A 23,647-nucleotide genomic window follows, 5' to 3' on the forward strand; every position below is an offset into this window, starting at 1 on the left:
TGCTAGGATCCATTGACTACTCTAGTGAATTATAGTGGTTTACTCTCACTTATTCTCAATGGTATTTTCTCTGAATATGTGTGCGCACATTGATACATTTTACGCAAGTCAACATCATGCCTAATGAGAATAATCCTAGCCATTAAATTCCGAGCACTCACTCCCTTTCTAGTATAATATTATTACCCGAAATGCCCTTTTTTGGGGTTTTTAATTAGTTTGTGATTACAGTGGTTCTCAATGTGGAATTAAATGCATGAGCGTTTTTGTGTGCACCTCTCCCCCCTCACAGGGACCGGGGGACTTCCAGCAACAGCACATGCCTGGTAATTTCAGCCAGCCGCCCCAGAGGCCCCCCCATCACATGGAGCCCTGGAGGAACCAGCCTCCCCCCACACCCCAGGACAGAGAGCCCTTCTTCATCGGGGGTAAGACCACAGCCTTGCGTCCCAATTGGCACCTTATTCCCTATTTAGTGCACTATTTTGTCCCAAATGGCACCCTATTCCCTACATAGTGCACTACTTTTGACCAGCGCGCTCTGGTCATAAGTAGTGCACCACATAGGGAACAGGGTGCCATTTGGGACGCAAGGGTGCCATTTGGGACGCAGCCCTCCTTACCTAGCCCCACACACCCAGCTCACCCACCCATGCTTCCTTCCCTGCCTTTAAGGGGTTACATCTTCTCTCTTAGTTTATCTAACCCTTCTGGGCATTAACCCCTCACAATACACCTTCAGGGTAAGCTGCAAGCGCAATTGCGGAGTTCCATTAACTCAATTAATGTTATATGTATGTGCACATACATGCATTCGAATGAGTCGGGGCTCCTAATGTACATGCGTATCACTTCTCCATTTACTGCTTATGTGGAATTAAAATGCCATCAAATATTGGTGTCATATTCTGTTAAAATAGATGTATGGCAGTCGCTGTCTGATGTATTGAAAGTGAGTGGAATTGCGGCGACACAGCAAACAACTTGACGTCTCAGTTGTGGTTCTTTCCTCCCTCCTATTTCCCCTCCTGTTCTATAGAGCCAGGGCGGTTCCCAGGGCAGCAGCTGCTCATGTTCGATCCCCAGAACCCTGGTTTGCTCATGAACAGTAACAACCACCAGCTCCCCGGCCAGGGCCACATGGCCTTCAGTCAGCCAAGCCCAGGAGGGTTCAACCCGCCAGGCCAGGGTCCAGGGGGCCAGCTAGGGATGTTCCAGAGAGAGCCCCCCAGACCTAACCTGCCTCCCCAGGGCCACCCCCAGAGCCACCAGGGCATGGCCAGCCTGACTGGGCACAGTGGACCCACCAACACCAGGCTCTTCATGGGTCACCGTCAGCCCGGCTTCCCCCAGCAGCAGGGGACTCCCGGGCCCTTCCCCTCACAGCAGCTCCAGTTTGGGATGCAGGTACGGATGAGAGTAAGTGAATCTACTACCAATTAACGTGTGTGGTGGTGGCCTTTGCTCTGCCTGTGCATGAGGTGTACGGAATGATTCAAGCGTTGGTCCACAAATGGGTATGTTATCTATTTGTTAATTCATTTGTTTAGCATTCACTCGGCATGGAAGGGAATCCGTTCAGTTTGTATCGTAAACTATTGCTTTCTCCAAGCTTCTTCACAATCCGTGATTATACAGTACCTGTTAGGATGCATGTCAAATGTGAAATATGGGCCTTTTTTTTTTTCTAAATCAATTGTGTATTTCAGCCAGTTTTCTCTCGATTATTAAAATGTTGGAGACCCGAGTAATGATCACATAAATAAGTCAAGCTCGTTGAATATTCCCCGTTAGTGAAGCAGTCATAAAAACAGCTCATATTTCTGAGACCTCCCTCCCATGCGGTATGTATGGTGAGCCACAGACAAGAGTGCCCTCTAGTGTACCACTCATAGTTCTACCTCTGTTACCGCGGCTATTTGAGGACACCGATTGGAGGTTAATGAAATGCATGTAACAGTTTCTCCTTGAAAAAGCTTGAATCGTGTACGGACGACAACTCAGAACTGTGGCATTTAAAAAAATGTTGTAATTATTTGTCAAAACAGTACATCTTTGACCCTGTCAAAGTTAAAATCACTCACTCTGCCCACTTTGTCTTTTTGTATTGAAATTAAAACTAGGGCTTGATGCAGCACGGCCTTCTCCACTCGCAGCTCCAGCATCATGACTTGCCTCTATCCCATCAGCAGCAACAACAACATCAGCAGCACCGCAGACAGGACCTGTCTCAGCCTCACCCTCAGCACCACCCTCACCCCCATCCCAGCGAGCAGCGGCAAGGCCCCATGATGCACCGCGGCGGGCAGGGCCAGCCCCCCTTCCACCAGCAGCAGATGCAGCAGCACGGCAGCCCCAGACAGATGCACCCTAGCGTGCCCCGCCCCCAGAACCTCCAGCAGCGCAACGCCCTCATCAGACCCAGGATGGTGAGCAGCCATGTTTTGTTTTTCCCTTTTTGTTTCAGAATTGTGAAATGATTGTGCTTACAGTCGGTCATAGGACTGTTTGGGTTTATGGCAAGTTCCAAATGATTTAGAAGGAATTGACATGCTTTACTTTCAATCAAAAACCCAAGGGGCACAAAAAGAAAATCACATTGGTTATATTGGCTATGCATATCAAGCAAATGTCAATACAAATCATTCCCCCTTTCCACAGAGCCCTCCTACCCCCAAAGTTATTCCCCAGCGCAACAGCAACCTCCGCGAGCTCCCCGTGGCACCTGGCAACCAAAACATGAACAATGTCCGCCTTGCCTCTGCGCCAAACGCCTCCAACGTCAGGCCCGTTGCCAGGGCAATGCAGGGGGGGGTGCGTCCAGGCCTGAACGCTCGGCCGGTACCCGGCGGTGGCAGAGGAAGAGCCCAGCCTACTGCTGCCAACAAGGCTGCAGCACAGCTTCCTGGGCCACCTGAAAGAACGGTGGTTCGCAGGGATTCCACAGGCACTCGGCCAAACACAGCAGTACAGGTCAGTTCTGCACCACATGTAAATGGCACCCTATTCCCTATATAGTGGAATAAAGCTCTGATCAAAAGTAGTGCACTATGTAGGGAATAAGGTGCCATTTTGGATGCACCCAAAAGGAGTGTCTAAATAAAACAGTGTTGAAGTCATGCTAAAACAGGAAAACAAAGGCAAACGGCTGGGATTTCCATGTGCGACTCATTTGCAATATAGAAAGAATTTAGAAAATGGCCTTCAAGTTTTATTTCATTTATCGTTTTCTCTGTTGTATCATCACATATTCAAGGCATGGAGATCATTTGAGAATGTTTTATTATTTTGACAGACGGTGTGCCTGTAAAATTCAGTAACCTGAGATAATAAGCCGAGCTAAGCCCACCGTGATCTTAAATGGGGTAGTTCTATTTATTAATGGCCCAATCATAAGGTTATAAATGAGATGAGAATCGTTCACGGAGTCCATTAGAAAATAAATCAATACCATCGTAGTATATTTCTCTGGGGTATCGCTTCTCATTGCTACTGTGAATGTCACACCAATTTAGACGGTTCCAATGGTAAATGCTGCAGCTCTGTGGCTGTGTCTCAAATGGCACCCTATTGCCTATAGTGCATGGCTTTTGACAAGCGCTAGTCAAAAGTAGTGCACTATAATGGGAATAATGTGAAGTTTTGCCATTGACCTCACAATATGATATGTATTGCTATTCTCACGATTCTAAACTCAGCAAAAAAAGAAACGTCACTTTTTCAGGAACCTGTCTTTCAAAGATAATTCGTAAAAATCCAAATAACTTCACAGATCTTCATTGTAAAGGGTTTAAACACTGTTTCCCATGCTTGTTCAATGAACCATAAACAATTAATGAACATGCACCTGTGGAACGGTCGTTAAGACACTAACAGCTTAGACGGTAGGCAATTAAGGTCACAGTTATGAGAACTTAGGACACTAAAGAGGCCTTTCTACTGACTCTGAAAAACACCAAAAGAAAGATGCCCAGGGTCCCTGCTCATCTGCGTGAACGTGCCTTAGGCATGCTGCAAGGAGGCATGAGGACTGCAGATGTGGCCAGGGCAATAAATTGCAATGTCTGTACAGTGAGACGCCTAAGACAGCGCTACAGGGAGACAGGACGGACAGCTGATCGTCCTCGCAGTGGCAGACCACGTGTAACAACAACTGCACAGGATCGGTAAATCCGAACATCACACCTGCGGGACAGGTACAGGATGTAGCTCAATTGGTAGAGGATGGCGCTTGTAACGCCAGGGTAGTGGGTTCGATCCCCGGGGCCACCCATAAGTAAAAAAGTCTGCTAAATGGCATATTATAACAACTGCCCGAGTTACACTAGGAACGCACTATCCCTCCATCAGTGCTCAGACTGTCCGCAATAGGCTGAGAGAGGCTGGACTGAAGGCTTTTAAGCCTGTTGTAAGGCAGGTCCTTACCAGACATCACCGGCAACAACATCACCGGCAACAAGGTCGCCTATGGGCACAAACCCACCGTTGCTGGATCAGACAGGACTGGCAAAAAGTGCTCTTCACTGACAAGTCGCGGTGTTGGATCGGAGGGTGAAGGCTAGGGCCATTTCCCCCAGAAATGTCCGGGAACTTGCAGGTGCCTTGGTGGAAGAGTAGGGTAACATCTCACAACAAGAACTGGCAAATCTGGTGCAGTCCATGAGGAGGAGATGCACTGCAGTACTTAATGCAGCTGGTGGCCACACCAGATACTGACTGTTACTTTTGATTTTGTCCCCCCCTTTGTTCAGGGACACATTATTCAATTTCTGTTAGTCACATGTCTGTGGAACTTGTTCAGTTTGTCTCAGTTAGTTGAATCTTATGTTCATACAAATATTTACACATGTTAAGTTTGCTGAAAATAAACGCAGTTGACTGAGAGGACGTTTCTTTTTTTTGCTGAGTTTACAAAACATTAGGAACACCTGCTCTTTCCATGACATAGACTGACCAGGTGAAAGTTATAATCCCTTATTGATGTCACTTGTTAAATCCACTTCAATCAGTGTAGATGAAGGGGAGGAGACAGGTTAAAGATGGATTTTTAAGCCTTGAGTCATGGATTGTGTGCCATTCAGAGGGTGAATGGGCAAGACAAACGATTTTAGTGTCTTTGAACGGGGTATGGTAGTAGGTGCCAGGCGCACCGATTTGAGTGTGTCAAGAACTGCAACACTGCTGGGGTTTTCATACTCAACAGTTTCCCGTGTGTATCAAGAATGGTCCACCACCCAAAGGACATCCAGCCATCGTGACACAACTGTGGGAAGCTATGGAGTCAACATGGACCAGCATCCCTATAGAACGCTTTCGACACCTTGTAGAGTCCATGCCCCAATGAATTGAGGCTGTTCTGAGAGCAAAAGTCTGCTGCGGAGGGACGAGAGAGCTATGAGAAAACGAGTTTTGATCAGTCATGGAAATAAAAGTGCTGAAAACAAATGGGCTCATTATTTAAAAAGAGCAAGCTATGAAGGAAAAATACTGGAGTTTTGGTACAGCAAACTAGCGTAAAAATAATTATGCAATATTGTAAAAAAGATACTATACAATATATCGGCAAAAATAATATCACGATATGAAACTATCAATTTCTTTCCCCATCACTATTCTGAGGGCCAATAGGGCTTTGGTCAAAAGTAGTGCACTATAATGGGAATAGGGTTCCATTGTGGATGCAGACCATGTTACTAGCACATGGTGAGTTTGATGTGTCTTTGGGATGTTTCTCATATTGTTCGGTTGGTTGTAGGATCCGGACGAGGACGAGGAGACGCGGCAGTACCGTCTGAAGATCGAGGAGCAGAAGCGTCTCCGGGAGGAGATCCTGAAGAGGAAGGAGATGAGGAGGCAGATGCAGGCCAGCGTCCGCAAGAAAGAGCTACTGGAACGCATCAACGGCCAAGGTGACCCACCACAACAACAGCCGCAACACCAACAACAGCAGCAGCGTCAGTTTCCTCCTAAACCTCAACAGCCCCAGCAAGGCTCTACTGCCTTCCCTCCTAACGGCAGGGAAGCCCCACAGACGCCCCTCGCGCTCCACCAGAACGTCAAGACCCGCCTGACCAAGGGCCAGGGTCAGCAAGCCCCGGCTCCAGGCTGGCAGGGCGGCCAGCAGGGGCAGAACACTGGCCCCGGGGGCCCCGGTCCCAACCCTAACCAGCAGGTCCAGTGGCAACAGCAACACGGGCAGCAGAGGTGGAACGTTACCCAGCTGAACCCTATCAGACCAGGGGGGGCCCCTCCCATGGGGAACATGCCCATGCAGGGAGTCCCGATGGCGGGTATGGGTTCAGGCCAGGCCCAGTCTCTGGGGCCTAAGTCAGGGGTGAAGAGAACTGTGATGCAGCGAGCCAATAGTGGAGACGGAGCAGGGCCGCAAGTCCCACAGAAAGTCAGAGTGGTCAAGCTTCTAGGAGGGGTGAGTTCCTGGTTTGGTGATTTGCTTTTGGACTGACAGACATAGGGTTGCAAGATTCCCAGAATCTGGAGGGAATAAACAGGAAATCCTCCAACCAGGATGTCTGGGAATTTTAGAAAATCTACCTGAATTTTGCAGTCCTAAACAGTGTCTTTGTTTCGTTTTGTCTTTGTTTTGTCTTTGTTTCGTTTTGCCTTTGTCCTGCGGTACGTTCGGTACCTTCTATCGTTTCCTTGAAAGTTAATTCAACCCAAGAATTTCCAGATACTTTTAAATGTCACCCACTCCCTAGGAGGACCACATGTTTTGTAACATATTTGAGTGGTGGTATTGAAGATGCTTCCACACCCATCTTTACAATATTAAAAGGCACGAGTCATTAAAGTGAACTGTCTGGCATTTATCAGACTTTTATCAAATGTATTTGGTGTTAGAGACACCAGTTCACTGCTCCTAAAGTTTGGTGTCTGTCCTTTTTAAAGGCATCCCTATATTGTCTTTAAAATATATAGACATGGGAACTTTAAGTGCGAAACAGGCAAGACAGTTATGAGCCAACTGGGTCCAGATTCAGAAATCAGTTTATGATCAGTTTATTCACATTGGTTCAAATCACTACTGCCGCCTTAATTATGAATTAATCTCGGGTGTAAATTGGAAAAGGCTTTGTGTTAAAACAGTCATATCTGTCGTTGATGAGGCAGTTGTGAGATGTGATGTATTTTGGAGTAAGCTGCTTTGCTCCCATCCCAGAGGATTAGGCTGTAAAGGCTGAATCGCAGGCTCTCTCTCTGCTGCCATAAATTAAGATAACTGAGTGTCAGCCACGTTAGTAGAAACCTGTTCCGAGCTATCTGAAGTGCTGCATCTCCGAGGGAGAGAGGGAGCCCATAGCTGTGCTGAAAAGCAGATTCTCCAGATACTTTCTCCACCACACATTGTTCCGCTGTCATCGACGGCAGCCTGACAATGTTATCTCTCTCCCTCCCTCTACAGCAGCCGCCTCTCAGGTGTGTGAGCCATAGAAACGTTCAACGTCAACTCACGACTCGCGTCAATTAATCTTCCCTTAGCAGGGCGGCTCTGCGCCATAATACCTGTGTAAGAAAGAGTCGCCACTTTTGAGGGAATTGGATTTGTATAGTTTAGGCAGTGCAGATAAGGGGGGGGGGGGGTTTAATCAGGCAGAATAGGGCCCAACAATGGAACACGCGATACAAAAGCCAGGGGGGTGGGGAGGATAGGGGGTGGGGTAATGGGACGGGGAACATGTCAAGCCGGTGTCACTCAGGTGTAATGCAGCTTAGCATCTGATGGGTGCAATCAGCAGCTGTAGATTTCTATAGGAGGATTAATCCATTTACTGTGGGATGACAGCAGGAGACCGGTCAGAGTCAGATAGCACTGCTGTCTTTCTCCCCTTTTTTCCCTCTTTTCCCAGTATTGATCTGTCACATTAAGAGGAGGAACAACCTTCATCTCTTTCAGCCTGTGTGTGTGTGCTTGTTTGGGTGTGCATGTGTGTAAGCTATACAGCCCTAGCTATCTGTAACTATTTAATAACCAGAGGGTAACCATGTTGGATCCATTCTCAGCATGAGGCCCACAGTGCTCCGCCTCAAAGCTAATGTCTTCATGGGTATTGTGGTGTGAGACTAGGAAAGCCAGACTCGCTTCAGACATTGCTCAAGGGCGCATTTCGACAGGACCATTTTCAACCATTTTGGTGTTCGATTTTATGTCTGGAATCCTTGATCGGTCTGTGTTCTCTGCATCGCCAGGCCCCTGCATTGAATCCAAGGACTCCAGCCAGACTACACTGTGTAACTGTGTTAAAACCGAGAAATTAGTAGAAAGTCTGTTGATCAGAGTATGTGTCCCAAATGGCACCCTATAGCCTGCGATAGTGCACTACGTTGTCACCCCCATAGGACTCTGGTCAAAAGTAGTGCACTATATGGGGAATAGGGTGCCATTTAGGACACAGCCCTGCAGTCTATTTATTTTCCCTGTGCTGTGTGATCTCTAGGGAGGAGATGTGAGTGGTGCCAGCGCCCCCATCCAGCAGCAGGCCACCAGGCCAGCCCTCCAGCTCCGCCAGGGCCCAGTGAGGAAGGTAACCCTGGCCAACCCCCCCGTCGAACAGCCCATACAGGGCCTGGTCACACAGGGGGGCAGAGGGGGCATGGGCAACAGGGTAGGTTGTTATATCTACTCACACCTATCACCATTACCAGCACTACATTAAAAAAAGACAGTGTTTGTGTCCCAAATGGCACCTTATTCCCTACATAGCCATTTGAGGTGCCATTTGGGATGGAACCGGTGGACTCTAAACAGGGCCTAGCTAACATGCTATAGCGTTACTTACCAGGGTCTGCAACTAGGTTTTTGGTCCACCAGCCAATACTGTAATATTAAGGGCAGGTGTAGTATTTTTGACAGGAGCGCTACATAGAACTTTCCTCTTAAATATAGATGTAAGAAAATCCTCTCTGAATACTATTCGCTATGTTTTTTATGCCTCTGGCATTCCCCTGCCATTTATATTAGTAGCTGTACCATTGGAGTAGCTCTGGTAATAACTTAAGACAGGACAGTATGCCAGGTGTAGTAATGTTGACAAGCTGAGAGTCGACGTGACACGGCTGCTACACGGGGTCCCCTGGCCTCTGCACGCCTGTCACCAGCCTGCCGTCTCGGGGGACCGGACGGACGCTCTCTACTCGGCGACACTGACAGGGAAAGGCAGCCACCATGACGCCTGGTTGGCTGGCTCTCTCCTTCTTTGTACTCTGGGGTCGCTCCCTCTCTCCGCCGCGGTGGCTGACGAACGAACACACCGCTCCCTCCCTCCCTCGCTCTCGTATGAAGATACAACAGATGCGCGCAGGCAGCAGTCATCATGTTTTGACGTTGATGCCGTATGTAGAAATATGATAAATCAATCAAGCAAAAGCACCAGCTCAGCAGCCTGGAGGTGTTTATGTGAAAATTTAGATTTTTTTTTCACTCATGCTGAAAAACGGTAGACCCTGGTAGATGTGTGGTCCTCTGTAGCTCAGCTGGTAGAGCACGGCGCTTGTAACGCCAAGGTAGTGGGTTCGATCCCCGGGACCACCCATACACAAAAATGTATGCACGCTTTGGATAAAAGCGTCTGCTAAATGGCATATTATTATTATGTAAGTCACTCTGGATAAGACCATCTGCTAAATGACGTACATTTACAGTGCATTCGGAAAGTATTCAGACCCCTTGACTTTTTCCACATTTTGTTAAGTTACAGCCTTATTCTAAAATTGTTTAAATTATGTTTTTTCCTCATCAATCTACACACAATATCCCATAATAACAAAGCCAAAACAGCTTTTTAGAAATTTTTGCAATTTTATAAAAAAACAAAAACAGGAATAGTATATAGTATTCAGACCCTTTGCTATGAGACTCGAAATTGAGCTCAGGTGCATCCTGTTTCCATTTATCATCCTTGACATGTTTCTACAACTTGGAGTCCACCTGTGGTAAGTTCAATTGATTGGACATGATTTGGAAAGACACACACCTGTCTATATAAGGTCTCACAGTTGACAGTGCATGTCAGAGCAAAAACCAAGCCATGAGGTCGAAGGAATTGTCCGTAGAGCTCCAAGACAGGATTGTGTCGAGGCACAGATCTGGGGAAGGGTACCAAAAAGTTCCTGCAGCATTGAAGGTACCCAAGAACACAGTGGCCTCCATCATTCTTAAAATGGAAGAAGTGTGAAACCACCAAGGCTCTTCCTAGAGCTGGCCGCTCTGACAAACTGAGCAATCGGGGAGAAGGGCCTTGGTCAGCGAAGTGACCAAGAACCCGATGGTCACTGACAGAGCTCCAGAGTTTTTCTATGGAGATGGGAGAACCATCCAGAAGGACAACAATCTCTGCAGCACTCCACCAATCAGACCTTTATGGATGAGTGGCCAGATGGAAGCCACTCCTCAGTAAAAGGCACATGACAGCCCACTTGGAGTTTGCCAAAAGGCACCTAAAGACTCTCAGACCATGAGAAACAAGATTCTCTGGTCTGATGAAACCAAGATTGAACTCTTTGGCCTGAATGCCAAGCTTTATGTCTGGAGGAAACCTGGCACCGTCCCTACGGTGAAGCATGGTGGTGGCAGCATCATGCTGTGGGAATGGTTTTCAGCGGCAGGGACTGGGATACTAGTCAGGATGGAGGGAAAGATGAACGGAGTAAAGTACAGAGAGATCCTTGATGAAAACCTGCTCCAGAGCGCTCAGGACCTCAGACTGGGGCGAAGGTTTACCTTCTAACAGGACAATGACCCTAAGCACACAGCCAAGACAATGCAGGAGGCTTTGGGACAAGTCTCTGAATGTCCTTGAGTGGGCCAGCCAGAGCCTGGACTTGAACCCGATCGAACATCTCTGAAGAGACCTGCAAATAGCTGTGCAGCGACGCTATTTAAACTCCCCAAATACAGGTGTGCCAAGCTTGTAGCGTCATACCCAAGAAGACTCGAGGCTGTAATCACTGCCAAAGGTGCTTCAACAAAGTACTGAGTAAAGGGTCTGAATACTTCAGTAAATGTGAGATTTCATATATATATATATATATAAAAAAATTAAACCTGTTTTTGCTTTGTCATTATGGGGTATTGTGTGTACATTGAGGGGAAGAAACAATTTGTCTGTAACGTAAAAAAAACTGTAAAATTCAAGGGGTCTGAATACAATGAGACGCGCTTTCCGAATTCGCGCCTCATTACCACTCGGCTGGATGCGGAATTAAAACATCAACACCTGCATTAGAGGTTCAAGCAGTTTCCTCTCTTTTTTCCCCCTCCCCCTTTCTTTCCTCCCTGCCTGGTGCAGGTGGTTGTCCCAGGGCGTGGCAGAGCCAGAGGGGCAGCGGGGGCTGGAGGAGCGGGTCAGCTGGGGCGTGGGCGCCTGATTCCCACCAGACAGAGCCAGCGAGGGGCAGGGGACAGCCAGGCCTGTACTGTGTCCATAGACGGCCTCTCCACATCCACCACCGACGCGCAGCTCCGAAACTTGCTCAACTCAATCGGCCCCATCCAGGTAGGCCTTCTCTCCTTGTCTCTCTCCGTGCTGCGTCCCAAATGGCACCCTAGTATTCCCTAGATAGGGCACAACTTTTGTGTGTATGTGTGTGTATATATATATATATATATATATATATAAAGTAGAGCACTCTCTAGGGTGCCATTTGGGACGCATTCCCTACTCTCCCTCCATGCTTCCCTGCTCCACCGGTGGAACCTCTTTTATGCTCCGTCTCATATTGGTGGACTGTAATGTGGATCCGATTGTGGTCTGCTAGCACCCTCTAGCTACAGAATGTAATATAACCACACATGCCTCCCCCATCCGCCCATGCTCCCTCTTGTGGGAGAGAAGAGAAGCTTGAGATGGGGGTAGCAGCAACTTGTTCTAAACACGCCTGCTCTTCCCTTGTTCTGCTTATGCTGCTGCAGATGTTCAAAATGCTGCCCCAGCAGAGGAAAGCCATTGCCAAATTTCACAATCCCCAGCATGCCTTGAGTTTCCAAGTCAGCTTCAACAGGTAAATAAACCACTTTGTTTCACTCTCCCTTTTTAAAACCCACAATCCTCTGTCACTATTCTGAAATTGTAGTCTCCCCAAAATGCATCATTATGAATAGGGCTTATACCTAACACCAAATTAGAACGCTTACTCATCGAGGCATCTTTCTTTTGGAACCATACAGGCATATGATAGATTTGTCCCATATTGACGTGTCACTGATTGATGTCTGAAGCGCGCTGTAGAGGGAGGTGTCGAGCGCCCAGTGCAGGACGTCACGCCTGGCGCTCATGCGGCTTGGAGGCTTCCGTGTACAGATCCACAGCCCTATGGAACGCTAAGAGCCTACACCGCACCCTCATCCTCCTCACAACAAGCACCCCTGACCGCCTCACCTGCTGACTATCTACTGTGGAAAACGTCAACACAAAGCAGCATGTTTTGCTCATGGTTGAATTGCCGTCAAGGGGGAGGTTCAATGCCGGTTTCATGTGACAATATGTTTATGGTCGCTGGTCTGGACACTTGGACAGACGTGACTCTAGAGGGAAGATACTGGATAGTCTGTGAAAAGATGAGAAAAGGTTTGAGTAAAAGGTTTGTGCATCGGGCACTAACGACAACAAGAAATAGTGGTTGACACTGGATAATGGTTGCTCCCACGCTCAGCTCAGTTGTGAACACCATCGATATCAACGATTAGGGAGAAGAGTTTTGGAGATCTGTGTATAGGCTATTTAACTTGTACCTGGAGATTTTGCAAATTTTCTGAACAGGTGTTTTTGATTCGAGGCAAGCTGCTGATGTAGGTCTTGGCTGAATGAAACAGGTGTAGAATAGGTGCGAGGCTTGCCACTACATATTTTCCATTCTGGAAGTGCCATTTTCCTTCTATAGATGGCAGCATTTCATAATTATTGTGGATTGGAAACTATGGGGTGGCTTTTCGTATAGAGCCCTTCCTCAAGCATCATTTAGTTTCTGGGTAAATGGCACTGCCTAGTGGAGAACTTAAGCCATTAAAAAAACAATCTGTTCTAATGCAGTTTGAGGGTGATTATGGTGATCATTCAAACTTGCACTTGCACCAGGTAACGATTCCAAGGATTTTTGTTCAAATAGAATCTAGATTGATTAGCCATGCAACATTATAGGAAGTTCTTAAACCTATTCCTAACATAATTTCACTCTTCTGTTAAAGAAAGCCCTTGTTTTGACTGGCCACCATGTCTTCACCTTTCAGTTTCGGAGGAATACTAGGCTGGATGACATGGATAAATAGTGTGTAATTGTTAGATTTTCTCTACACTGAAGTTCATTGACGTTACGCAGAAAGACTGGTTTAATTGTCCTTCTCAAGCTAGTGAGTCTATTTTGACCGGTAGCGTTACTTGATCATTAGAAAAACGTGTACTTTAATAGGGAGCCGTTCGTATAGTCTTTTAACTGGGTAAACATGAATAGGGCACCTAAGTTTGTGATCTCGGAATGCGTTTTAGACATTTTAATTTTGGGGATGCACTCAACATGTTTAGTTTTGTATATTGTTGGCATTTCTGATTTCATTGGTACATGTCCGGTTTAGTGGGTTTGCTAGCTCCAAAATAAATCATCATTACAGATTAATTTTAAAGGTTTGTCAGTGTTTCCCCTAGATTTTGTTTTAGCAGTGGTGGCAACTGTCGCGGAAGGTGGGTGGGGGGTCAGGCAAGGTTTTTCTGGATCAAAAAGGGGTTTATCTGGTGGGCGTGTTGGGGGGTGTGGTAATGGGCGTGGACGGCCCATTGCCACAGCTTCATTCGATCCAGAATTGGCGGCGGAGAGACAAATGTGCTGTTTTTCAGCTAATTTCCTGCAATTCTATACATCGCATTTTGCCATGGCTGTTTTCTTATGCTCACACATTATAACAAAAGCAATGGGTACCCTAATCGGGGGCCCTAATCGGGGGCCCTAATCGGGGGCCCTGGGTATGTGCCCTGCGTGTCCGGTCAGTAATCCAGCCATGCCAAAAATACTCCTAAATTCATCGTTTTTAGAATTTTCTGTTCTCCCTAACTGTCTAGCTTTTATTTTAGAGATTTCTAGTTCTCAAAGATTATATTATTAAAAAATATATATGTAAATTATAATTTCTACATACTTTGTCTGGTTTTTGTCATTTAAGTTTACACTAAAAATATTTTCCCGTCCCACTTTTTAAAATATATTTGGTGGGGGGGGGGACAACAATTTAGCAGCACTCTTACTTTCATTTAATAGTAAACTTTAATTTAATAGTACATTTTACTTTGATTCAATAGGTAAACAAGGATACTGGATTGTTTTGTGTTTCGCCACAATTCAAAATGTTGTAGCAGTCTTGCCAATCTATGTTTTTGTAGTTTAGCATTCTGATGATAACACCAAGCTGCAAAAGGAAAGTTCTGTTAAGTTTTTTTTACTTAAAAGAAAAATACAAATTTACAAACTCATTCTATACTAAGTTATTATCTAGATAATGAACGTATACATACATACATACATACATACATACACACACACACACACACACACACACACACACACACACACACACACACACACACACACACACACACACACACACACACACACACACACACACACACACACACACACACACACACACACACACACACACACACACACACACACACACACACACACACACACACACACACACACATACTTTTTTATTTTTTTATTATTGATGGATTTCAGGTTTACTCAAACCTGGTATCTGGTGCAACAAAGGCATATTTGCATCAGTGGACAACATAGTACCTTTCAGTATATTGCTGGATCAAGGCTTGGTTAGGTTTTTATTTTATTTTGCTTCCAAAAGTGACAAACCTTCCATAATAAGAGATCAGAATAAAACAGTTGCAGTATAATTACATTATTTAGTATAATTTCATTCAGGTCATTTAGCGCAATACATGTTCCGCTTCGGAAGGTGTGGGGGCAACCATTGTCAGTGTATTAGTAATCATGTACATAACACCAAACAAGTAGAACTTTCACCGAATGTTTATCATTTTTCCAAACGTTTTGAGTTCTCATTATGTGCTTTGTATCAAGTTAACCGTTTTATATATATAAAAAAAAAACGGATGTGTCCAGACTATAATTATTCTACAAGTGTTTCATTTGTATGTAGAACGAAAACTAAAGGGAGCCTGGACCCTGTTTCTGTTCGTAGATATTTGAAGACGTTTTAAAGGGAAAATAAAATAAGGCCTATATATACCATGAAAATATGGGTATGTGACGCCGATTTAACTATTCTAGCCCACAACTTTGTCTGTGTGTCTGATGTCTTTGTCTTTACGGTGAGGAAGCTCAATTCGGATGCCAGCTGTCATTCATTGTGATCTAATATTTTTCTTAAGGTAATGGTTAGTTTTTATCCTCCCTGGTATTGTCTCTTACACTGACTCCTCTCCCTGTGCTGTTTTACCAAATCCTTTAACAATTGCTTGTTGCACAATAAAACTTGAACTAGGTGTATCAGTAAGATTAGGTAACTTGTACTTTTGAATGTAGGCGACATAGTTCCATTACATGCCAGTTTGGTACAATCTGCCATTATTTCTGGCAATGAATCTTCATTTTTTTTGTCAAGTATTTGAGTATCTTTATACGTAGTATATGAGTGTATATATTCATAGTTTACATTTAATTACCTCCATCCTCCCCAACACACAGCACTGATAATAAATAAAATATTTAAGATGCCATAGTATTAGCTGTAAGCATAAGGAGGAAGAGCTGCATGTGTTACCTGGCGGTTTCCTGTAATCCTTGTAAGTCGTACAGGGCTGCATGTTACAATTGAGGACAATTTAAGTTGTTTTGTTTGTCATTGTTCCCGTTTCGTGCTTTCTCTTTGACTCTACTGACTAAGGTTTTGTTTTGTTAGATGTTTGAACTGGCCACTTCTTTGCACGTGGGTCAAGGTTTTTTGTGTTGAATTTAAATTATGAATCCTATGGATTTGAAAAGTATTGGCAATGCCATTTAAATCGCATTAGTAAAAGACATGAAGGTTATGTCTGGTAACAGAGAACCAGGTTCATATTGGACCTATTTGTACCTTGTTTCTAAGGTTTTTATTGCCATTGTACTTGCATGTACTTTATGATGAACGTTTTGCTTTTTATGTCATCAGGTTTGGAGCACTCCTCTTTAGCTGTTTAATGTTGATGATTTTTTGAAAGCTGCACTAATTTAGGTTTTAAACAAGATGCTACATCTACTGATTGACAGATTTGATCTGCTCATATCGTCTAATTGTTTGTTTGCTATTGATTATTTTCTTTTAAATGTCAATGGTTTTCTAACATATAACTACTGTATATGCTGCTTAAAATGTTAACATGGCCCCCAAATGTATGACCGTTGGGTTGAAGACACGCCTGATGTTTAAAAGATATCCAAACTTTGAATCTACTAACATTTCTCATTCTTCACTTAGGTGTTTTGGATGGGATCCAGAAGCGCATTTGTTTTTTGCAGGACCACAGCTGAATGTCCATAGTTGACTCCTTTTCTCCGTTTCAGGTTGAATCCCGCGGACTGACGCCTTACATCAATGCTAACACTGTTTGGTTGTTTGCAGGTCCTGTGAGAACACGATTGACTACTTTTCTCCTCTTGATAATTCAGTTTATTTTGCAGCATGGTTTTGGGCCTCAAACCCCATTGGCCCAGACTTCTGCTTCTTCCAACAACTCCTTTTCCTGTAACCCTATCCTTCCAACCTCCAAGGTTGGCATTGACTCAGTTGAGGTGTGTTGTTATTGTGGTTGTTGCTGCTCTTAACCCTCTGTATCAAGCAGGGGCCCTGCCTGGATTACCTTTGTTTGTTAGCCCAATGGATGGAGGTTAACATCTCTGTGACGACACCCGGGTTCACAGATCAGACACGCTTAAAGCCACACGCTTCCACTCCACCCAAGTCATGCCAGCTATGCTCGGCATTCAAATGTTTGGTTGGATCGTAAAAAAGACACCACTGATTTCTTATACCGTGTACGGTGTGATATTGTCAAGCACTGAAAAAACTGACTTGAATTGTTGAAAATATACCAAAATGTATGTTTCACATTTGTGTTGAAAGAAATGTTGATCAATCAAGATTGTACAACCCAAAGTTTTGACGCAACGATGTTCAAAAATGTCAGTGTTTGTCCGTGAAATGTTTGCTTGAGATGCATTTGTAAACTGAAATGCAACATGTTGAAAAATTCAATTATTTGACAAAATATACAAGTTACAATGTACATTGTTGAATAATTAAGTGATGCCATACCTAAATAAACACCAATGTATTTTATCTTTTGGTTTTCTTGAATTAACTTTGAAATTAAAGGCAGTGCGATTGATGCTTAGTATGATGTGCTAACTATAAGTAGAAAATAATTATGCTCAAGTCATGCTTATGATTATAAAAGTATGCCTATGTACAGTGAGGGAAAAAAGTATTTGATCCCCTGGTGATTTTGTATGTTTGCCCACTGACAAAGAAATGATCAGCCGGTAGGTTTATTTGAACAGTGAGAGACAGAATAACAACAAAAAAATCCAGAAAAACGCATGTAAAAAATGTAAAAAATTGATTAGCATTTTAATGAGGGAAATAAGTATTTGACCCCTCTGCAAAACATGACTTAGTACTTGTTGGCAAAACCCTTGTTGGCAATCACAGAGGTCGGATGTGTCTTATAGTTGGCCACCAGGTTTGCACACATCTCAGGAGGGATTTTGTCCCACTCCTCTTTGCAGATCTTCTCCAAGTCATTAAGGTTTCGAGCCTGACGTTTGGCAACTCGATCCTTCAGCTCCCTCCACAGATTTTCTATGCGATTAAGGTCTGGAGACTGGCTAGGCCACTCCAGGACCTTAATGTGCTTCTTCTTGAGCCACTCCTTTGTTGCCTTGGCTGTGTGTTTTGGGTCATTGTCGTGCTGGAATACCCATCCACGACCCATTTTCAATGCCATGGGTGAGGGAAGGAGGTTCTCACAGTACATGGCCCCGTCCATCGTCCCTTTGATGGGGTGAAGTTGTCCTGTCCCCTTAGCAGAAAACCCCCCCCCAAAGCATAATGTTTCCACCTCCATGTTTGACGGTGGGGATGGTGTTCTTGGGGTCATAGGCACCTCCTCCTCCAAACACGGCGAGTTGAGTTGATACCAAAGAGCTCGATTTTGGTCTCATCTGACCACAACACTTTCACCCAGTTCTCCTCTGAATCATTCAGATGTTCATTGGCAAACTTCAGACGGGCCTGTATATGTGCTTTCTTGAGCAGGGGGACCTTGCGGGCGCTGCAGGATTTCAGTCCTTCACGGCGTAGTGTGTTACCAATTGTTTTCTTGGTGACTATGGTCCCAGCTGCCTTGATCATTGACAAGATCCTCCCGTGTAGTTCTGGACTGAATCCTCACCGTTCTCATGATCATTGCAACTCTACGAGGTGAGATCTTGCATGGAGCCCCAGGCCGAGGGAGATTGACAGTTCTTTTGTGTTTCTTCCATTTGCGAATAATCGCACCAACTGTTGTCACCTTCTCACCAAGCTGCTTGGCGATGGTCTTGTAGCCCATTCCAGCCTTGTGTATGTCTACAATCTTGTCCCTGACATCCTTGGAGAGCTCTTTGGTCTTGGCCATGGTGGAGAGTTTGGAATCTGATTGATTGATTGCTTCTGTGGACAGGTGTCTTTTATACAGGTAACAAACTGAGATTAGGAGCACTCCCTTTAAGACTGTGCTCCTAATCTCAGCTCGTTACCTGTATAAAAGACACCTGGGAGACAGATCTTTCTGATTGAGAGGGGGTCAAATACTTATTTCCCTCATTAAAATGCAAATCAATTCATAACATTTTTCACATGCGTTTTTCTGGATTTTTTTGTTGTTATTCTGTCTCTCACTGTTCAAATAAACCTACCATTAAAATTATAGACTGATCATTTCTTTGTCAGTGGGTAAAGGTACAAAATCAGCAGGGGATCAAATACTTTTTTCCCTCACTGTAATTACCACTTCCTTTGAACATTTGGAGTTATGTACTCTTGCACATGTGCTATTTGAGGAAGAGCCTGTGTAGCTTTTTCCAAGTTACTACCAACCATTTACAGTGTTGCAGAGACACCTAATGGTTGTTGGCCACAGCAGATGCAATCCATCAGAAGTGTCCTCAATAAAATGTATGCAAACTTCCATTTTCAAGCAGCCATCATTGTCCCTGCCATTGCAGAAACGTAACCCCTAAGAAACCAAGTTGTGTTTTCCAAATTGCCAGATGACTGCTCATGTTTGCAAATGTCCCCAATTGTTGAATTGGTTGTTCAAACTGCAGCAGGCAGCAGTCAAACATGAGGCCCCCACAGGGATTAGAGAGAGCTTTATTTACCTGCTCTGCGGAATGCTTTCGCTCAGCCGCTTTTGTATCTGCCAGAGACCCAAGGTCAACACTCTGGAGGAGACGTGCCGCTTTGTCTCTCCCAAGTTTCCGCCTCACAATATCAACAACAATACACAATGTAGGTGACTCTAGAGAAGGAAGTGGAATTCCTAGTCGTGTTGCAACAGTGGTCAGACTTCAGAAACCTTGCAGTGGCCCTACCTCTTTTGGAGACTTGGGGGGCATTTACTCTGTACTTCTAGTCTTCGTTTGCTCTAACACTCTGCTCAGTATAAGATGTAGAGAGCTACTCAGTAGTACAGCATTAAACATTGACCAACCATACTGTGGCTCTATAGACCTTTTTATCACAGTTCATTCATGTAATAGGTTAATATGCCTACAACAATTTATTCAAGAGAGTGAAGCCTAATCTTAGTATTTGTGATCGATCAGCCTCTGAAAGTCATTTTTTTTTTAATTTTAGTCATTTAGCAGACGCTCTTATCCAGAGCGACTTACAGTTAGTGAATGCATACGTTTTATTTTTGTTGTTTTTTCATACTGGCCCCCCGTGGGAAACGAACCCACATCCCTGCCGGCCAAACCTTCCCCTACCTTGGACGACGCTGGACCAATTGTGCGCCGCCCATGGGTCTCCCGGTTGCGGCCGGCTGCGACAGAGCCTGGACTCGAAACAGGATCTCTAGTGGCACAGCTAGCACTGCAATGCAGTGCCTTTGACCACTGCGCCACTCGGGAGTCATCATTCCTTGTCTGTTACCTTTCGACAACACTTTCTATTAAGGGGGTATAAATAACGCCTTTGAGTGTTGCAGAATCATTCACAACATATGAATTCAACATAAGTGGTATTCAAAATAAAAGTCCCCTCAAGTAAAACTTTATTCATCCATTTTACAACTGAAATGTGTGTTCTTAGTGTCACAGTACCCAACCTCCTGACAAACTATTCACGCAGCATGTTGGGAGAAGCACGGGGTCAGCCTTAAGGGCATTACCTTTGTAACAGTTTTGAGTGTTAAATGCCTTGCTAAAGGCCACAATGGCAGTAGGGGATGGCACCAGCTCTGGGTGTATCTTTGAAATACACTAAACAAAAATATAAACACAATATTACAACAATTTCAAAGATTTTACTGAGTTACAGTTCATATAAGGAAATCAGTCAATTGAAATAAATTCATTAGGCCCTAATCTATGGATCTCACATGACTGGGAATACAGTCACAGATACCTTTAAAATGAACGAGGCGTGGATCAGAAAACCAGTCAGTATCTGGTGTGACCACCATTTGCCTCATGCAGCGCGACACACCTCCTTCGCATAGAGTTGATCAGGCTGTTGATTGTGGCCTGTGGAGTGTTGTCCCACTCCTCTTCAATGGCTGTGCGAAGTTGCTGGATATTGGCAGTAACTGGAACACGCTGTCGTACACGTCGATCCAGAGCATCCCAAACATGCTCAATGGTGACATGTATGGTGAGTATGCAGGCCATGGAAGAACTGGGACATTTTCAGCTTCCAGGAATTGTGAACAGATCCTTGCAACATGGGGCCGTTCATTATCATGCTGAAACATGAGGTGATGGCGGCGGATGAATGGCACGACAATGGGTGTTAGGATCTCGTCACGGTATCTCTGTGCATTCGAATTGCCATCGATAAAATGTAATTGTGTTAGTTGTCCGTAGCTTATGTCTGCCCGTACCATAACTCTACCGCCACCACTCTAGTGGCCACGACGAGCATGCAGATGAGCTTCCTTGAGATGGTTTCTGACAGTTTTTGCTGAAATTCTTCGCTTGTGCAAACCCATAGTTTAATCAGCTGTCCGGGTGGCTGGTCTCCGATGATCCCGTAGGTGAAGAAGCCGGATGTGGAGGTCCTGGGCTGGCATGGTTACATGTGGTCTGCTGTTGTGAGGCCGGTTGGACGTACTGTCAAATTCTCTAAATCAACGTTGGAGGCGGCTTATGGAAGAGAAATTAACATTCAATGCTCCGGGCTTTAACCCACCCAGTCAGTAACAACAATAACCGTCTGGTTTACTCCCACCAGATTTTTCTACTAATATAACTTTTTGTATTATAATAAAAACTGAGTTTTATTTTGAAGAACACTTATGAATGATATTGAATAAATGTGTTATGAATGTTGTATGAATGCTACTGCAACATACATGAAGGTATTATGAATGCCTTACGTATACCCCATTCATGTAAATTGTTAACTACCATTCACCTGGGGTGTGTATGTGATGTACAGTGAGGGAAAAAAGTATTTGATCCCCTGCTGATTTTGTATGTTTGCCCACTGACAAAGAAATGATCAGTCTATAATTTTAATGGTAGGTTTATTTTGAACAGGGATAGACAGAATAACAACAACAAAATCAAGAAAAACGCATGTCAAAAATGTTGATTTGCATTTTAATGAGGGAAATAAGTATTTGATCCCCTCTCAATCAGAAAGATTTCTGGCTCCCAGGTGTCTTTTATACAGGTAATGAGCTGAGATTAGGAGCACACTCTTAAAGGGAGTGCTCCTAATCTCAGTTTGTTACCTGTATAAAAGACACCTGTCCACAGAAGCAATCAATCAGATTCCAAACTCTCCACCATGGCCAAGACCAAAGAGCTCTCCAAGGATGTCAGGGACAAGATTGTAGACCTACACAAGGCTGGAATGGGCTACAAGACCATCGCCAAGCAGCTTGGTGAGAAGGTGACAACAGTTGGTGCGATTATTCGCAAATGGAAGAAACACAAAAGAACTGTCAATCTCCCTCGGCCTGGGGCTCCATGCAAGATCTCACCTTGTGGAGTTGCAATGATCATGAGAACGGTGAGGAATCAGCCCAGAACTATACGGGAGGATCTTGTCAATGATCTCAAGGCAGTTGGGACCATAGTCACCAAGAAAACAATTGGTAACACACTACGCCGTGAAGGACTGAAATCCTGCAGCGCCCGCAAGGTCCCCCTGCTCAAGAAAGCACATATACATGCCCGTCTGAAGTTCTCCTCTGAATCATTCAGATGTTCATTGGCAAACTGGGTGAAAGTGCTGTGGTCAGATGAGACCAAAATTGAGCTCTTTGGCATCAACTCAACTCGCTGTGTTTGGAGGAGGAGGAATGCTGCCTATGACCCCAAGAACACCATCCCCACCGTCAAACATGGAGGTGGAAACATTATGCTTTGGGGGTGTTTTTCCGCTAAGGGGACAGGACAACTTCACCGCATCAAAGGGACGATGGACGGGGCCATGTACCGTCAAATCTTGGGTGAGAACCTCCTTCCCTCAGCCAGGGCATTGAAAATGGGTCATGGATGGGTATTCCAGCATGACAGTGACCCAAAACACACGGCCAAGGCAACAAAGGAGTGGCTCAAGAAGAAGCACATTAAGGTCCTGGAGTGGCCTAGCCAGTCTCCAGACGTTAATCCCGTAGAAAATCTGTGGAGGGAGCTAAAGGTTCGAGTTGCCAAACGTCAGCCTCGAAACCTTAATGACTTGGAGAAGATCTGCAAAGAGGAATGGGACAAAATCCCTCCTGAGATGTGTGCAAACCTGGTGGCCAACTACAAGAAACGTCTGACCTCTGTGATTGCCAACAAGGGTTTTGCCACCAAGTACTAAGTCATGTTTTGCAGAGGGGTCAAATACTTATTTCCCTCATTAAAATGCAAATCAATTTATAACATTTTTGACATGTGTTTTTCTGGACTTTTTTGTTGTTATTCTGTCTCTCACTGTTAAAATAAACCTACCATTAACATTATAGACTGATCATTTCTATGTCAGTGGGCAAATGTACAAAATCAGCAGGGGATCAAATACTTTTTTCCCTCACTGTATACAGTGCATTCGGAATGTATTCAGACCCCTTGAATTTTTCCACATTTTGTTACGTTACAGCCTTATTCTAAAATGTATTAAATAGTATTTTCCCCCTCATCAATCGACACACAATACCCCATAATGACAAAGCAAAAACAGGTTTTTAGGATTTTTTGCAAATGTATTAAAAATACAAAACTGAAATATCACATTTACATCAGTATTCAGACCCTTTACTCAGTACTTAGTTGAAACACCTTTGGCAGCGATTACAGCCTTGAGTCTCCTTGGTTATGACGCTACAAGTTGGCACACCTGTATTTGGGGAGTTTCTCCCATTCTCTG

At 44.7% G+C, this 23,647-nt stretch overlaps 1 protein-coding gene across 2 annotated transcripts in view; it reads left to right on the plus strand.

The window, feature by feature from the left end:
- LOC311144790 (RNA-binding protein 33-like) overlaps nucleotides 1-17,359 on the plus strand; it is a 49,682-nt gene extending 32,323 nt beyond the window's left edge. Inside the window, exons 11-19 of one of the 2 annotated variants that reach the window (XM_084180918.1) lie at nucleotides 293-428; nucleotides 1,040-1,419; nucleotides 2,124-2,429; nucleotides 2,662-2,973; nucleotides 5,756-6,427; nucleotides 8,457-8,624; nucleotides 11,307-11,513; nucleotides 11,930-12,018; nucleotides 12,185-17,359. In XM_084180918.1, the coding sequence (XP_084037044.1) occupies nucleotides 293-428; nucleotides 1,040-1,419; nucleotides 2,124-2,429; nucleotides 2,662-2,973; nucleotides 5,756-6,427; nucleotides 8,457-8,624; nucleotides 11,307-11,513; nucleotides 11,930-12,018; nucleotides 12,185-12,233 (2,319 nt within the window). In that variant the 3' untranslated portion in view covers nucleotides 12,234-17,359. The remainder of the gene's footprint in view (nucleotides 1-292; nucleotides 429-1,039; nucleotides 1,420-2,123; nucleotides 2,430-2,661; nucleotides 2,974-5,755; nucleotides 6,428-8,456; nucleotides 8,625-11,306; nucleotides 11,514-11,929; nucleotides 12,019-12,184) is intronic. The other variant, XM_084180919.1, reaches the window with a different exon arrangement.
- Nucleotides 17,360-23,647: the final 6,288 nt, after the last annotated feature.

Source organism: Coregonus lavaretus (genome assembly GCF_964263955.1).
Source record: "Coregonus lavaretus genome assembly, chromosome: 2".
Lineage (NCBI taxonomy): Eukaryota > Metazoa > Chordata > Actinopteri > Salmoniformes > Salmonidae > Coregonus > Coregonus lavaretus.